At 54.1% G+C, this 17,498-nt stretch overlaps 1 protein-coding gene across 6 annotated transcripts in view; it reads left to right on the top strand.

Moving 5' to 3' along the window:
* The first annotated feature begins 5,477 nt into the window (after positions 1 to 5,477).
* KCNT1 (potassium sodium-activated channel subfamily T member 1) overlaps positions 5,478 to 17,498 on the top strand; it is a 90,948-nt gene continuing 78,927 nt past the window's right edge. For 5 of the 6 annotated variants that reach the window (XR_008746920.1, XM_055802559.1, XM_055802579.1 and 2 more), the window contains exon 1: positions 5,478 to 5,967. Coding sequence is in view for 4 of the 6 variants with exons in the window: in XM_055802559.1 (XP_055658534.1) it covers positions 5,834 to 5,967 (134 nt within the window). In the remaining 2 variants the exon portion in view is untranslated. Of the gene's footprint in view, positions 5,968 to 8,895; positions 9,138 to 17,498 lie in introns of those variants that run through there. The other variant, XM_055802598.1, reaches the window with a different exon arrangement.

The following is a 17,498-nucleotide window of genomic DNA, read 5'->3' on the forward strand; positions in this document are numbered from 1 at the left end:
TGTGGTCACTCCGTGCTGCGCGCTGTCCTTCCCTGCAGGGTGGATAACCCTCTCCACCCCCACCACAGTCCCCCTGCTCCCAGTATCTTCCCAAAACCTGGGTCCATCCCAGGCAGGCTTTCAAATCTTTGCTCGACGACTCCTGCTCCAGAGATGTGCCAGATCCTGCCTGCGTAGCCCATCTGTGAGAAGGTGGGTTTTCCTTGCACAACAGGCTCTTTCCGTGAGGCACTCCCCGTGTCCTTGCCTAGCTGCTTCTTTTAAGGGTCAGCGATGTCCCCTGTCACAGAGCACCCTCTGTGGCCCCCAGCTGGGATGCTTGTGGGAGGGCAAAGCACTCCCAGGTGTTTTGGACCCTGACCAAAGGGTCGCCTCTATTTACAACCAGCCTTTCACAGTGGTTTACCGGTGTACGCGGACCAGATAGTGCAAGGGGCTGCCAAGGGACCTGCCTGGTTTTTAGTAACAGCATCAGTTGCAATAAATAAAAGGAGACAATTGTTTTGGCCTTAGTCACCTAATAGCAATGTTTTGACGTGAAGCTATGATTCAGCTCTTGCAGGCAATTCTTCACCTTAAGTTCTCTGTGAAGCTTGGGAGATGACGGAAGAGAAGGGTTTGTAAGAGTTACACAGGGTGCATCCATTTGGTTTTTGATATTTAACATCCCTTTTGGGTCTTATTAGTAGAAAACTTAAAAACAAGCTGCCAAACCAGAGCGCTGATACACCAGACAGATTAGCCGCTCCCAGTACACAAATGAGGGTGTCTTTTCTTCCTATTTAATGGCTCAGTTGACTGGGTTAAAAACATATTTTTATAGCCAAGTTCCTAGCATTCATTTTTTCTTTGCATACATCACTCTCAGAGTTACAGAGCTCTATCTTTTTGTATGGGTATGTTTGATTATTACTTCTTGAGTTTAATGACAGCTTTGACAACTAACTACCACTATATTCCGTGATAAAGACAGCTTAAAGCCTCTGTGTGTTCTCTAAGTGCTGCATTCAGGCTCAGAAATACCAAGCTAAATATAAGCTGAATGGAGAGAGCATGAGCTTGTGAAAAATGTCAGGTTGTGAGACCACGGGGCTCCAGCCCTTGGGCTGAGCTGGTTCCTGAGAGGTGTCTCTCTGCCAAGATGTCAAGTTGACAGAAAAGTTGCCTATTTTGCAGTGGACCAGAAGTTTCCCCCTTGTTAATTATTTTTCAAAGTGTGCTGCGCAGGTTGCTTTGCCTTGCCCTTTCATTCCCCGAAGTCAGACGCAGGCTGTATTTATGCCTGGAAAATCTGCATTTTGCATGAAATTCATTTGACATGCACAACATCCGAAGCGTTGGAATCTTGAATCGAGCTGCGCTTTGATTAAATTCAGTGCATGCTTTGACAATATTTGCAGCTGGGAGCTGATCAGGCATTGCTGTGCCTGACCTCTTGGCTGCTCGGTAGTGGCAGTGATGCTGAGCAGCAAGCTGGAGCATTGCTTCTGGGGAGCATCTTGTGCTGGGTTTTTTTTTTGGGGGTGTACCCCTGTGTGTGATGTACCCAAAAATGCAAAGCTCGCCCAAGGCTGTGGAGGGGAACAGGAGCTGAGTGCAGGTCCTGGGGCTCACGCAATGCCCCAGCCCATCCTCTCTGCCTCCCATGGTGCTGGATGGACCCAGCCGTGCTCCAGCTGTATGGACCTGGGGGTGCCCCAGGGATGGGGAGGGGCCTGCAGCCCCCCAGTCGTGGCCAAGGCTCCTGCTAGTAGGGCTGTTCCCTGTTGCCCTCCTGTCAGGGGGTTATCGGGGAGCTTGAGCAGGACAAGGACACCCCCTGATGGGAATCGTCACTTGGCTCTAGAGCACTGTGGCACACTGGACTCGGGCACCACGTTCCGCAGAAGACGACTTTCTCTCTCTCTTGCCTCTGACTCATCCCACTGTTGCCTCCCACACATTTATTTATTGCTCTCCCAGACACTAAACCAGCAGAGCTGGGTCTCCACCACCCTGTGCCGGGCCCTTCCTTGGGCAGCCAGGGCCAAGACCTGCCGGGGGTACGGCCACCCCCATGCTCAGCCCTCGGGGGGTCACGGATTGGGGGTTTGCCTTTCCCAGGAGACCCGCCCCAGCCCCCCCTGTGCTGCTCCCCGAGGCTGGCTCCACTCTGCAGAGCTCATGTGGGTGCACACACCACACGTGGCCAGGCAAATGGTGCTCAGCATCCCTGGATGTGCCCGTTCCCTGGCGTGCTGCACGCTCCCTGCCCCGGGGGGACACATCCCTTGGGACATGTGCTCTCTTGCTCCAGGGTGCGGCCGGGAATGCCGGGATGCTGAAGGGGCTTCCTAGCAGACCCATGGGTGCTGAGGGGGTCGAGAGGAGGAGGCACGGTGTTGCAGTAGGTATGTGAGATCCTGGTTAATTTTATTTTTTGTTAAGAAGACAGTTGTTGGGAACTGAGGACTGGTAGCATCGGTGGCATTTTGGGGACCGCTGCAGCTGAATGTGGGGAGGAGCAGCTCAGCTAGACCCATGCACCCGAGAGGCAGAAGGGTGCCTTTGCTGAAATCACCACCCTGCCCCCCCTGCCCCCACCTGCCCCCCTCGGCTTTGGGAGTGCAGGTCAGGTGTGACAGCCCCAGGACAAGTACCCACAGCCCCCTGCCCGAGCGCCTGCAGGGATGAAAGACGATGTTAAATCATGGCAGCTGGGATGAAAAAAATCTTTATCACAAGGTAGTGCTGGCTGTGACCTGTAAGACCTAAAAGAGTTTCCAAAGAGAAGCAAGTTTGACTGCTCTTTATCTTGGAAGAGTAGAGGGGAAGGGCAGCATCCCCAGTGGGTGCTCAGGTGAGTGGCTGGAAAGGGGAGAGTGGGAAGAGAGCCCCAAAATTACGCAGAGGCTGAAGAAAATGCCTTGGGGAGGAGAGAGAACACTCAGCTTGTTGTGAAGAAAAGGAAGAGGTGGTTTGTGTTGTGATGTATTCTCATGGGGAGAAAATGCAGGATAAAAGCAGACTCTTGATCTAGTGTGAAGAGGCAGGCTTTGCCGCAGCTGGAAACTGCAGTCAGATGAATCCTCGTTAGGAGGAGGGGATGTGGCTGACTAACGAGTGAGGTGGGGTGTGTGGAAGCCACGGGAAAGAAGTACTAAGGGAGGGAGGTGTGGTGATCTCAGCATCCCAAATGTGTCCCTGGAAGCTGGGTGGTCCTGGGGCTGGCCAGGGACACGATGCCACTGTATGCATGTGCCAGGCAAGGGACAGGAGGATTGGATCAGCCCCTCTGGGCTCTGGCACAGATAGTTGTCCTCTGACAGAGAGCGTGTGAAACAGTCTTGTCTGGTATGGTGTGGGAGCAGAGATCCAACACAGCCCCTGGCCTGGATGTCCGCCTGTCCCAAAGGCAGCCAGCTCCCAGCATCCCAGGTACATCCAACCGGCCAGGCTCCTGCCATGCGGGGGGACAAATCTGGACCGTGCTCTGCCGGAGGGCAAGGAAGCTCAGCCCGGGGGCTGACACTGCTCCCAGCACCAGCAGTGTCACAGCAGAAATAAACCCCTGCCCCCCATTCTCTGTTTTACAACACACACTGTGCCCTGAAATACTTTCTGGAGTTAAAGAATAGCAGGGCAAGAAAAAAATAACCGATGGGGAAGGAAGGAGAGTGTTTTGGGTTTTATTCTATTAACTACACGTTGTAAGTGGTTTGTTACGGAGGACGGTCTTGTAGCCATTTGGTGGGAGATGGAGCAACGGCTGCAAGTTCTGCAGAGCCACAGAACTGATCCGTGCTGGGGCTGGGAACAGTCCCCAGGACCAGGGCTCCCCTTTCCCGGGTGGGATCCCACTGGTTGTCCCTGTGCCTGGTGGTGGGGCCTCTGCCTCAGCATCCCCCCTGCTCTGCAGCTGGCGGAGGGGTCCCGGTGCCCTTCCAGCTCCACGGCCACCCAACCCCAGTGAACGCATCGGGGTGGAGGGCAGGCAGGACCAGGCATTTGGATGCAGCGGTTGGATTGGGATGCTCTCTCCTTCTGGCTCTTTCTCTTTTGTTTTTAATTTCTTTTTTTCTCGCTGTCCCCACCCCACCCCCCCGTAACTGTTTTAAATAATTCCTCCTCCACGCCTGTGTTATCACCTAGCATGTCAATACGCTGCTGTGCCACCCACCCCTCTCCTCGCAGAGCTGCACATTGACATTTTGCACCCGATAATGTGAGGCAATTAGTGAATGAAGAATAACTTTCCTGATGAAAAGCATGATGGGGCTAGAAGCATCACACGGGTGGATTGCACTGGGAGTATTAATTGCTTTTCTCTCAAATGACTCCTCGTGTAGGAGAGTCCATATGGAGAGAGAGGAGGAGGAAGGGATGCTGCGAGAGAAACAAAGTCTCCGCTTCCAGAGAGAAGCGTAAAGCCCAGCACATCTGAGTGGGCACTTCCCTCAGTGGCTGGGGAGAATGAGGGTGGGGGACAGCCCAGGGGCAGTGGGGGGGCCTGGCTGGAGCTGTTGGGGAGAAACCATGGCTCTGGGAGCAGTGGGCTCCCGGCCCGGGGGGTGTCACCCTCCCCTGGGGTCTGGCTGGGGGGGAATCTGGTGTTTTGGGTGTCTGCGGTGGCAGAGGAGCGTCGCGGGGGGAGAGCTGGTTGTGGGAGGGGGCTTTTTGCTGAGCTGTCCTCGATGCCAGAGATGCTGGGCATCTCTGCTCATCCATGCAGCCCTGGGGTCTTGCAGATCGGCCCCAAGGTGACCCCCCCCGGCGCCTGTGCCCCAGGGGGGTCTTTGGAAGAGAAATAAATAAAAAAAAAAGCAAAAGAGAAGTGGCGTGTGCTCTGCTCACATCTGGCCCCCCAAGGGGGGTCGCAGCTGTGGGGTGCTTTGGGCTGCATGGTGGCAGACCTGGCTCCTGGCAGGTGGCACCCGTGGGGCTGAACCCGGGGGCCCCCTGGACCCCCTCCTGTTAACCCTTTGGGGAGGTGGCTGGCTCCTTCCCAGGATGTCCCTGTGGTGGGGCTGCTCCTGCAGTGGGGCCATGTTATTGCAGCAGAGACCCCCAAAGATCAACGTGGCACTGGGGTGGCCTGGCAGGTGGGAGCTGGGCCAGCCTGTTTGCTGGGGCACAGCCCCAGGGCACAGTGCCCAACACAAATATTTACCCAGCTAGCAAAAAAATAGAATAGAATAAATTAAAATAGAATAAATTAGAATAAAATAAAATAAAGCAGAATAGAATGAAATAAACCAGAATACAATAGAATAAATCAGAATAGAATAAATCAGAATAGAATAGAATAAATCAGAATATAATATAATAAAATAAAATAAAATTAAAAGAAAAAAATTTTACAAAGAAACAATTTTTAAAAGGAAAGCCCAGGCAGGCCGAGCCCCGCGGGGCAGGGTGCGGGCAGGGCCCGGCTGGGCCGGCAGGGGGCGCCGTGGGGCAGCGGCGGGGCGGGGGGCCCGGCCGGCGCGGGGGGGGGCGCAGCGAGGTGGCGTCCCGGCGGGCAGCGCGGGGGGGGAGCGGGCGGCGCCGCTCCGCCGGTGCGCCCAGGGCAGGACCCCCCCGCCCCCGCCCGGTGCGGCGCCCCCAGCCCCGCATACCCGCGGCACCTGTTGCTGCCCCCAGCCTCCCCCCCCCGCCCCCCCCCCTCGGCCGCGGCATGCGGAGCGCCCGGCCGGCCCGCGGGCTGCCGTGATGGGCGGCGGCGGTGGCCGTGGCGGTGGCGGTGGCGGTGGCTCTGCCCGCGGCCGGCAGCCCCCGGCCGGCGCCCCCGGCAGCGCGTGGCGCCCATGCTGCGCTCCGCCGCGCCGCCCCGCGCCCCCCCGCCGCCGCGGCGATGCCGCTCGCGGGCGAGGAGCGGAGCCTGCAGGGGGTCTACAAGCCGGCGGGGCCGGCGGAGGGCAGGGCGGCCGGCGGGGCCGGGGGCTACACCAACCGCTCCTTCCTCGACGACGATGGCAGCACCCACAGGTACCCGGCGGTGGGACGCGGCTGGGGGGGGTCGGGGGCTGCCGGCGGGGGTCGGGCCGTGGGGGGCGGGGGTATGTCCCCGGGGCTGCCAGAGCCGCCGTCGCGGCGAGCTGGGGGCTGGGGGGGTCGGCAGGGTGCCCCGTGCGGAGCCGAGGGGAGCCTGGTCCCCCTTCCCCGGTCCCCCTTCCCCCGCCCCGGTCCCCCGTCCCTTTCCCCTCGTCCCCCCCCGCCCCGGTCCCCCCGCCCTCGTCCCCCGCCGCCGTCCCTCTGTCCTGGTCCCCTGCCCCCGCCCCGGTCCCCTGCCCTCCCCTCCCGGAGAGCCCCGCGCAGCCACCGGCACCCTTCGGGGGGAGCCAGGCTCTGCCCGGTAGGACCCTCGCCCCCCCCCCCCCCCCCCCCCCCCCCGATCCCCACCAGCATTCCCACTTTTCTTCCCCTGGAAGAAAGTTAGCGTGACACTTCCAGGCCTGGCTGGGGTCCCCTGCGAACGCCCCTCTGGGCAACACCGCCGAGGGAGTGGAGTCGTTGGAGGCTGCCTGGGTACAGGGATGCTCGGAGGTCCCTAGGCTGTTCCCAGTTGTATCCTTCATGGAAAAGGGTCGATGCTGCCACTCCACCGAGGCTGTGCTCTGTGGGGTGTGGGTCAGGCAGCGTTTTGGAGGAGCTGGTTTGGCTGAGCCACCCCAAAGGCAGAGGACTGGCACGCATGCAGGCGAAAAGGCTGCATTTCCCTAGGCGCATCGCAGCCTGCGCGCCAGCTCTGCGCTGGTTTTATGCCAAAGTCATAATGTCCAGTACAAGGGAGGGGCTGTGGAAGTCAAGAGCTGCTCCAAGGGGATCACAGGGGCCCGGTGCCACTGTACTCTTGTGCCCAGGCAGCAGCAGACGTGGCTTACACGGGGACGAGTGCTTATTGCTGAAGTATCCCAGCTTTTCCTGATAATTCCTGATAATATATATCATTGTTTTTACCAGCGTGGCTCTTCTGACTGTCACACCCATCAAATGTCACCTTAAATGAGCAAATGAAGTGTGTGTATCCATTAACTCTTGGCAGGTGAGGGACCTTGGCTGGGTTTGTGCCCTAAGCCGGGCTGCTGGGGTTTTCTATGTTGACATCTGCTGATTAGGATTTAGGGAGACCATCTTTTACTCCTAAAAGCCTAGATGGAAAAAGGAGTCTGTTTGGTGAACTCTTTAACTTTCCGTACATAATCCCTGACCGGACAACTGGTAAAATCTTTGAATATTTCTTCTTGGGATTAAGTCCCTCGTCATTTCCCCCACTGTCCTCTCTGTCAGAGGTGCGGTGTCCAGCACAACCAGGGCACCGCAGTGCCTCAGGAACCGGGACTGCCCAACTCCTGAGGGCACCCTTTGGTTTTCTTGGGTGTGCCAGGGTGCCTGTGGAGCCATAGTGCCTTCACCAAACCCCATTTCCTTGTTTTGCAGCTGTACTTGGTGTGTTTGCAGAAGTGATATCCTTGAGGAGGTTATCGCGTGTGTCTCTGCATGTGGGGGGATGAGGGTCAGGCTAGAGGCAGCAGCTTGCTGAGGGTTTAGACTCCAACTTTACGGGAAAATGATGAGTTACTCAGCTCAGACAGCAATTATTGCTCCTTATTACTTACACTGCAGTACTGCTCGGGGTCATTTATCCTCATCTAATGCGCAACAACAAAATCTTTGTCCAAAGGTCTTTCTCGTCTGTCTCTTTCAATCTGAATAGAAGAGCTTTGCTTTCTAATTATTATGATACAGCGCAATGTGTTTCTAACCCCCTCTGGCTCCAGAGAGGTTGAAATGCCATTGCTTTCCGTGGCTTGTCTTGCTGCCTCTGCATTTGCTGCCCTTCCAGAAATGTTGAACGAGCTGGCTGGAGCCCTCAGGACTTGGCAGCTCTGCCTGCAGCTGCCCATTTCCCCCAGCCCCAGCTCGGAGCAGCCTGGGTCTCTAATGTACTTTTTCAGTGTGTTCAGCTGAAGCAGCAGAAAATGACTGCTGCAAACAGGCTAAAGAGAAATGTGTGGGAGCAGGGAGCAATAAGCACCGGTCTCCCCCATTAGATGATCCCAGGGGGTTTACTGGCTAATCTGCTGTTTGGTTTCCTCTTCTTGGACTAGGAGGTGCGCGTCCCCTTTTAGTGGGTGATCATCCACATTTAACATCCTGCTATCGCTCAGCCTCTGCCTGGTACGAGTTTCCTCCTCACCTCCCGTGAGTTTTACATCTGTTCAGTTGAAAGAGCTGTGGAGGCAGCACCCTGCCTGTGTCTGATGTGAGGTTTGTGTCTAATGGGTGCAGGATTCTGCGGGGAGGTAAGGGCTCAGGAGTCCTCCGTGGGCTCCTCAGCTTGCCTGCACTCCGCTCTTGCAGGCATACATTCATAGCTGTAGGTGCGATGGCAGACCAGCAACCAGAGGTGTGTGCAAAGGATGTGAGAACCAGAATCCATCTGAGCAGGGAAGATGTGTAACACGTTCAGTGTACCTTCTGTTAAATGTTCAAGCGGACCTCAGCTGAGCTGGCTCTGTTAAAATAAATGGAGGCCTCTATTATCCCCTTGCTTAGCAAATCTAGAGATGGCTTAAAAGCTGTTAAAGAGATATTCCATCTTCTCAGCTGCCTGAGTGTGGAGGCATGTGTGTGAATGTCTGTGTGCTTTCTCCTAGCCCTCTTTACAAGGGGACAATGGTCCTGTAAGTCCCTTCCAGTTGGAAAGCAAGGGGTTAACCGTAAAAGCACTTGAAAGTATGTTTGTAGAGCATATACACATTTCTGGCACCCAGAGGGTACAAACAGCCTAAATTTTACTTTCCTGCCTCGTGGGAAATCTGAGTAAATGTTTGTACAAGGAGCAAGTCGGTCATTTAGGGGAACAGAGGATTTCCTCCGGCCAGCAGCTCTGCTTCCTCTGCCTTGGCCATGTAAGGGCACTCTGGGAAGAAGCAGTGATGGATGAGCAGCCATATGGAAGAACTCATGCAAAAATATCCTGCACAAGTACGGGTGCCTGCGGGAGAAGCAGGGACGTGCGAGAAGAAACTTGGTTTTCCCATCCGCTACCTCCAGCTACTATGGCTTATTTAAGAAGAAAAAGATGGAAGGAGGAGGCATGCACAATGATACCTGGAGAAGCTGCTTAGGAAGATCACATCTTTGCATTAGACGTATGTTGCTTTTCTCGTGTCTGGTTTTAGTGTCTCTTAGGGGAGGTCTGGCTGTCTGCTGGATGATGCCACTCTGCTTTGGTTCAGCGCTGCTGTTTATACTTGCAGTAAACGGTAGATGTCCTGTGCCAAGCGAGGCAGATCTGGGTACCTTGGCATGGATTTGAGAGTGGGACATGGAGGGAAGGTGGGTCCCAGCTGAAGCAGCTGCTCTGGTGCAAGTGCTTGAAAAGCCGAGGTTGGGGACTGGAGAGCAGCAGCCAGAGAGACCTGTGAGCACTGCTGGCATGGCAGCTCTGGGCGTGCTTATGGAGCCCCAGCTAGAGGGGGCTTGGTTTGGTAGGGGCTGTGCTGTGGTGGGGTCTGTCCTCAGTCCCACCTGATGGGGCAGCCAGGACAGATGGTACTTTCAGACCCTAGAAATCACAGCAAGGTTAAAAATGCCTATAGGCACCTTCTGGTCAAAGCCTCTGGGTCCAAGGGCAGGTGTTTGCCTGCTGACCTCGCTGAACCCGAGGTGGTCAGTGGTTTCCCAGGGCTGTGTCTGTATGAGAGAACTTGGGAAAGTTGTTCTGAATCCGTGAGGGATATGAATGAAAAAAAACCCCAACAACCCCAAACCAAAACAAAACACAGAAGAAAAAAGCTTTGGTGAAACTGGATTCTTGCTCAGTGTGAACACTCATCCAGACCCAGGATGGCTTCTCCTGCTGGAGATGTATCAAATGGGATGTCTCAGTTGAGCACAGGGATGGTCCCTGCAGCTGAGAGCCTGTTGTTCTCTCCTATGTTTTCCATTTTCCGGAGATGAATGGGAAGATGCTTCTTTGGCAGAGCTCACGCTGAACCAGACTCTGTAGCTAATTAATAACCAGTTCCTCCAGGCAAGATTACTAGCTTAGACATTTATCAGCTTCCAAAAAGTCAGCCTTGTGGATTGCAACAACTGTTGCTCTGGCTGCCCGTGGGGATCCTGGCCTCGCTGTTCCAGGAGAAACCGCAACAAGGAACCCTAACACTGCAGATCCAAACACCCTGTGTTTTCAGAGTGTTTATGGAGCAGAGATAAGAAGGAATTCTGCTCTTGTTTTCCTCAGCTGATGAGTAAAGGGACGCATGTGGCTCTGACAGGAGGCTGCAATCGGGGGCTCAACAGGGCTGTCAGCAGGTCGTGCTGCAAAAACCGCCACAGGGGAGTGCCTGCCAGCACACCTGGGTCAGTGGGAAGAGGTTTTGTGACCCCCCCCCGCTATCCCATTTAACAAAGGACCCAACATGCTGAATGTCCTCCTTAGAAAATACCGTTGGGTTCTGGCGTGGCTGTGTCACCCTTTGCTGGAGAACAGCAAAGTAGGTCATTGCCTGCGCTCAGGGCTCTATCTGCTCTGCAAAAATATTTACGGCATCTATTTGAATCCTCCCAATTCTCCATCAGCGACCTCTCCCTGACCTCCACGCCTGGTTCCCAAGTGCTGAACTCCATTTGTTTTGGAGCCTGTTAGTGTTTCTTTTGCATCCATGCCAAACTGTGCTGGAGTGTGGAACATCTCATTCATCCTTCTTATGAATAAAAAAAGGCGAAGAGCACAAGTGCCTCTGGCCTGGTGTCCTTTGACAGTGGCCGGTGACAGGGACAGAGGGCAGGGACAGAGCAACCCTTCCCAGAGCTGTACTGCTGCAGCCTCTCAGACTGGGATCCTGAGCTGGAGGTTGTGCTTCGAAGGCATGGATGGATGCCTCCCCTGGCATTTACCTGGTCCCTCTTGAACCCATCAATACTTTCTGCCTCTGCAAAAGGGTATGAATTCTGTGCTGCAGCTGCTCTGTGGGAAAACATGCTGCTTTTCCTTTGAGCCTGCTGCCCTGTGATTTCCCTGGGTTCCTACAGCTCTTGTGATGTGCTTGCTCCCTGGTACTCCACTCTGACTTCACCTGCCTTTCATCACAGCTCTTTCCAGGCTAAAGACTCCTCCTGGTCTATTGAGTCTTTCCTTGTACAAAACGCTTTTAAACCCCATAGTTATCTCTGCCCTTCTCTGTGCATCTGATGTGTATCATCTCTGAAGGGGGAGCCACAAGTGTGTGTGGCTCTGTGGTAGGTGTGTCTGTAGTGTAACAGCCTCGGCTGACATTTTGGGTTTTGGCCACCCCAGACAGGCAGCTGTTGGCTTTGTGGTGTTGTCTAGTGTGACTTTGGCTCTTTTCTAAGTGCTAATTTGCAGAACTTCTAGTGCTTGTGCAGGAAGGTGATTCCCTGCCCCTCCCTGGCCCCCTTTTGGGTTAGGTTTTTTGTTGTTTGGTTGGTTGGTTTTTTTTTTTTCTCTGATCTAATTTTTTATTGATTTTTTTTGATAATTTATTGATGCTAATTTTCATCTGACATTTTATCGTTGGGTCAGTCAGTGCTGCAAGATCCTCCCGCAGCTGTTTACAGTCAGGTTTATATTTGAGCATGCTGGGTGATTTGCAGTCATCGCGATCACTTCTGTATCCCTGGAATAACAGAGACCCTTGTGGGACCACACAGAAGATGTTTGTTTCAGTGTTCTCCTGTTTGTCTCCTGTCTTCTAATGCAGGAGACATCCCCCTCTTCGTCCTGTTGCGTCCTGGTCTGGCAGGTGGGTTGACAAGCCTGCCTCTCTGGGTTTATTTCTGTAAGTCTTTGTATCCCTGAACAGTGTGAAAAGACTCTTCCTCCTCCCACGTCTCTCTATTATTTTTTGCTTTCAATAGAAGGGAGTGTTCTGCAGGGGTCTGAAGCGCAGAGAAGTTTCTTCTCCATGCTTCATCCCTAGCTGCTTGTAGCAGGAGAATTTTCCCAGCAGATCATTAGCAAGAATTAGCACTTTCCTGATCTCGCAGCCTTTTTCTTTTTTTGACGTGAGCCTGAAAAATACTGGGCACTGGCAAATTTGGTAGAGGGTATAACAGCTTGGGGTGAGGGGGAGTGAGACGCCGCCAGGATCGTGTGCGGTGGGATACCAGATCCGCTCCTGTGAATAGTGATTTTCGAGAGTAATGAGCTCTGCCTTGACAGCGTCTCCTTGCTCATCCTGATGAGAGCTGGGAACAAATAGCATTGTCCTGCTTGTAACCAGCCATCTACCACAATGAGGATTTTGGCTGGTTCCCAAGGTGGAGAGGGTGACATTGGTCCCAGGTAAGCTCCATGTGGGAGGGGAAGCCCCAGGAAAAAACGGATTGGGCAACAGCAGGAGGGCAAAGGACTTTTAAACCTTGCTTTTGCTAGAAGTGAGCTTGTCCCCTGGGCTGGAGAAGCTGCCATTGCCTGCAGAAGGGTGCACTAGCAGGAACCAGGCTGTGATGGAGCATTAGGATTTGTGGGGACTAAGAAGAGTCCTTGGGGGAGAATTATAACTGGGTGAGACCCAATTGGCTTTCTGACCCTCCTCATGATGCCAGCTGCTGGAGCAGGGACCCGTGGGACAGCCGAGGGGTAAGTCTGGGCAGCGAGTGTAGCTGCACGGGGAGAGGCGATGCCAAACGGCCTTGAATAGAGGAGTGGCTGAGGTGTGGAGACTTGCTGTAGTGTTGGTAGGAGTTATATTCCCCTTCTTAAGCAGGTAATAGTAGAGGGTTGGCTATTGGCTCCAGGAGCAGAGCTGGAGGCTGTGACAAGTGAATTGCTCTCTTTTTAGCTTAATAATCTGTTTAGGTTTAAGATTTTTCACAGTTGGTTGGCATGAATCATGAGCCTGGTGTTATCCCTGTGTGCAACAGCACCCTGTCATTAAAGGCCGGGTGGTTTCCCAGGGGAATCTGGTGTGCCAAGCCTCCAAAGTCCCCAGTGAGACTGATGGGGCCTCGCAGTGAGGGACCATTTCTTGCTTCCACAAGCGTGAGTCCTGGTTGCTTGATTTCCTGAGCATTGGGGATGATTCTGCTTTTAAATGAACTTGCACGTGCTCCCAGGCTGCCTTGCAAACCCAGCACCGTGATGGAAAAAAAGGATCGTGTCCTTTGCTGGGAAAGGTCTGGGTACTCTGGGAAATTTGCTCCGCAGCATATAGCTCCTACAAGGAAGGTATACTTTAATGTTTTAATCCATAAATAGCCCTGAAGATTGCTGGGTCAGGAGTTTTCCAGCAGGGTTAGTGACTTTGCCTCAGCAGGCTGAGTGTGTTTTGGATTTTCCCCTCCTTCTGAGGCTGCGCATGGCCGAGATGCTGGGAAGGATGCTGTGGGTGCTCCTGAGCCTGTCCCTGGAGGGAAGGGTGGGGCTGGGTGGCTGGCTGCAGGCAGAGCTTGGCTGGAGCGTTGTGCCTGTCCTATCCTTGGCTGCAGATCCCTGGTGTCAGTGGTTTGCCTCCCGTGGGGAATCTTCACCTCTGGAGGAAGGCAAGCGAGGGAGGTCCTGCCCATCCTCCTGCAGCAGGAGCCCTCCTGGCTGCAGGAGCGAGACCCTGGGGACCCTTGCCCAAGGACACTGGGGTCGGGGCAGAGCTGTGGCCTTAGGAAAGCAGGGGTCGGCTTGTTGTGCTGTAAGTGATCATCCGAGCTGCCTTGCACTCGATTTGCAAGTGTCCTGTGTCCTGCTCTGCCCTGGGCACCGGCATCTGGGTGACAGACACAGTGGTCACAAAATCAAAACCCCTGAGAATTCAGTGGTGCCTGGAAGCTGGTGGGCTTGGGAGCTGGAGCCCAGGTTGGTTCCCTCCACTAGCCGCTGCACTTTCTTCAGCTTTTTCTTTTGGTACTACTTAATGTTGCCAAGCAAGGATGAGGAGACAAGTGCCTTTTCCTTCCAGGAGGTTCTTTGAGAGGGGCTGAAGCCTGTTTGCTGCCAGAAGTTGGGGGGTGTTTTTTGAATTGCATCAATGTCTGCAATGCACTCTTGCTAAGGGATGGGAGTTTGGGCTTGCTGTGGGTGGCCCATGGTGCATGCCTTCTCCTGTGCTTCTCATCCTCCTCCCCATCAGCCCTCCCCTGCCATCTTCAGCCTGTTCTTCATCCCACATGGTTGCAGTTGTCTCACAAACCTCTGCAAAAGGGAAGGATGGGACATGCAATGCCAGAAGTAAAATAGCGAGGGGGAAACTGGAGGCTTGGTGCACAGGTAGAAAGGGCTCCCAGGGCTGTGGGTGTCCCCTCTGTCCCCTCCCCACCGTGGCACATACCTGTGCCTCTGGCAGAGGAACAGGGAGCGGGAGCGCAGGGATGGGTGTCAGGAAGGCATTGGGATCAAGGTAGTGTGCTGCAGAACGAGGTGCACGTCAAGGGATGAGACCTGGCCATGTGGCAGCCCCAGCCCAGCCTTGAGGAGAGGAACCAAGTCCCCCCAGCTGCCAGGAGCCAAGGCTGTGTAGGATGTTCTTCCCCTCCCTCCTTCCTCCCAGTGTCACTGAGGCTTTGCAGTCACCAGGGACATCACCATGACTGGTTTACCTTTGGAAGCACCCCAGCACTGCCCAGGCCCTCCTTGCAGGATGCTCTTGAGGAAGGGGCTGGCTGTGGCTTGCTCCTCCTGGCTCCCTTGCCCTTGGCAGGGCCACCAATGGATGGCTTCACTGGCCTCCCAGCTGTCAGAGCTGGAGGAGCTGAGCCTGCCTGTGCCACTCGTCTGCTTGATGTGCTGCTGTTGGGATCAGAGAGGAGTGAAAAGGTTTCTCAGCGGGGCTTTGCCTTCCCTGAGTTTTGTCCTGTTGTACAAGGCATACACGTGCATCAGGTCAGAAGGGAATGGGGAGACATGGGGCTGAATTGCTAATACAGGGTTGTCTAATAAGAAAAACGGCTCTGGACCTGGAGGGTACAATTTCTACTTATATCTTCTAGAAAATAGCATTGCCAGCGGGAGGAAGGCTTGTGGAGCTTTGCACTGACTCATGCTTCCTGTTAATTTTCAACATGAAATACACAAAATGCTAATCTTTCCATGAGGCCTGTGGTGCTAAATTGCCTGTGCTTGTCGCAAGTGAAACGATGGATGGGTTTGTCACGGGGCTCAGCAGTTCTGTAGAAGTTTGGACCAACAGCAGCCCCTGATGTGAGCAGTCCGACTGTCTGTGGAGATGTAAATTTAGATGCAGGAGTTTCATCTGGGAGACTGAGTGCTTCATATATTGTGTGTGTACATCTGTGTGTGTATGTGTGTTCTGCAGGTGTTGTACCCACAAAACATGATTTGGGCCAAAGCTGCTCAGAGTATCTGGAAATGATGGCTTGGATGTTATGATGGGCTTGTTTATGTCCCTCAGAGCACTTTAAACTCTTTGAATCAAAAAGTATTAAATCCATGACCATCATATAAGTGACAAGAAGCTGACAAAACAACTAAGTGAGATGGAAGGTGGATGCTTGTGGCCACAGAAGTGTTTGTGAAGTAGAGAAAATGATCTTATTCAAAGAAATAGACCCCCCCATCTTTCCCTGATTCCCCTTTTCCATACCAAGCTCAGGGTGTTAGTGCCTGGGGCTTTAGTGCTGATCTTTTTAGCTTTTTTCCATACAATTTCAGAGAGTAACTTTGCAAGTTCATGAGTTCATCATTCCTGTCCCCCTGGTTTCATCTGTGGGGCTGCCTGCAATAAATGGTCCTTTCCTGTGGTTGTTCCACGTAGGTGTGGCAGGGGCAGGCTCTGCCCGTGCAGCCGGCAGCATTTGTGTTTCTTGTTAAGGTCGGCAGTCAATTCTGTTTGCAATGATTTATCACTTGGTTATGGGATTTGTGCTTTGAAAATGGAATAGATGTTTTTAATGCTATATTCAGGAGGGGGGAAAACCCTATCACCCGGCCTGCGTGGGCGTTCCTCCCCAGCACGGCTCCTCTCAGAAGGTCATTGAGGTACCTGGAGGGTACAGGACCCTCCCGTGGCTCTGGACACATCATCTGCATTCCAGAACTACTGATCTCTATGAACGGCATTACTGGGTCACTGTGTGACCTCTGGGGGAGAGAGAGGATACGGTGGGATAAGAATCTGGGGCTCTTCATCTGTCAAGCTGAGACATAACCGACAGTGATGTTAGCTGGTGCTCCCAGGGACAGAGAATGTGTGCTGCTGAGGGGGTAGCAGAGGAAGAGCTCTGTGCCTGAAACGAGCACCCCAACTCTTCCACAGGGACACCCCTGCAGGGAAACCCTGCCCTGAAAGCTGCTGAGCTGTCTGGGGAAGGGTGATGGTGCGTGAGATGCCTGTCATGGGACCGAGCCTGCACATGTGTTTGCCCACGCGTGTGCAGATCTGTTGTTTTCCTTCCCTGCGTGGTCTTTGCCCTCTCCTCCATCTGGGCAGCAGTGCCAACGCCTGCAGCAGTTGTGTGTCACTGGTGCAGAGCAGGGGGCTGCCTTCCAGCCCAGCTCTGCAGACCGAGCATGCGTCTCCCCACGTACTTGGGCCATTAGGAGACCCCACAGGGAAGTCACTCAGAGGAAAAAACCAAAAACCAAAAAGAGAGGAGGGGAACAACTGTAACCCGGTAACCATAAGAGCTGTGGGAGGAGAAACAAATAGAAGATGATTGTGTGTGTTTTAATAAATATAGAAAAAGAAAGAGCAGAATTTCCTGTGTGGCTTTGTTCACCAGATAGGCTCTGAGAGCCTGGCGGCAGCTGAGCTCACCTTCGCTGGTGGACCAAGGATGCAGGGCCAGATTCTGCAGCCACAGCTGGTGAAACGCTGTGGCAAGGAGAAGACATGGCAGGGTCCTTGCTGCCCTGGGGCAGGCTGGCTCTGCAAGCCCTTGTAAGAAGTATCCCATCCCTTGAGTACAATCTAGACGCTGCTGCCCTATGGTGGATCTGGGCCAGCAAAGAGCAGCTGGGGGCTCCTGCCCCACCAGTGCCTGTCTGCTGCCCAAAAAGCTGGATTTAGCCTCGCCATGGTGATGGCCAGGCTGGCTTTGCCTCTAAGAAGTTGTACCACAGCCCTATGCCTTTTCAGACAGCAAGAGAAAGGTCAGACCCTGCGTCTAACTCTCGTGCCACCATTGCTGTCAGCCAGGGGTTGTCCTTTCTGTCCTGTTAGAGGTGACAGGAGGCATAGCAGCAGCTGGCTGCAGTGTTGCAGTACGTGCTGGGTACCAAATCTTGAGGAAAAGTGGCTTTGCCTGGGGGATGTTGAGCTTGGTCACAAGGTACCTGCTCTCCTGGCTACACATCCAGACTCCCTGGGGATCCTGCTGGAGACAGGATGGAGTTGGCACAGACAGCTGCCAGCAGGACCTCACACCTCTGGCTCCTTTTACAGCGTGGAGTAGTGGGAGAGGAGGGATTTAGACTGTAGACTATGCAAAAATTTGCCCCAAATGGAGGTTCAGCTGTTTCTGCTGTTTGCACACCCCAGCCCCTAGGAGGAAGGGAAAGGCACTCGGGGGAGGCCTTCAGTAAGGGGGTGTCA

This window comes from Falco peregrinus, chromosome 1 (assembly GCF_023634155.1).
Source record: "Falco peregrinus isolate bFalPer1 chromosome 1, bFalPer1.pri, whole genome shotgun sequence".
Classification (NCBI taxonomy): Eukaryota; Metazoa; Chordata; class Aves; order Falconiformes; family Falconidae; genus Falco; species Falco peregrinus.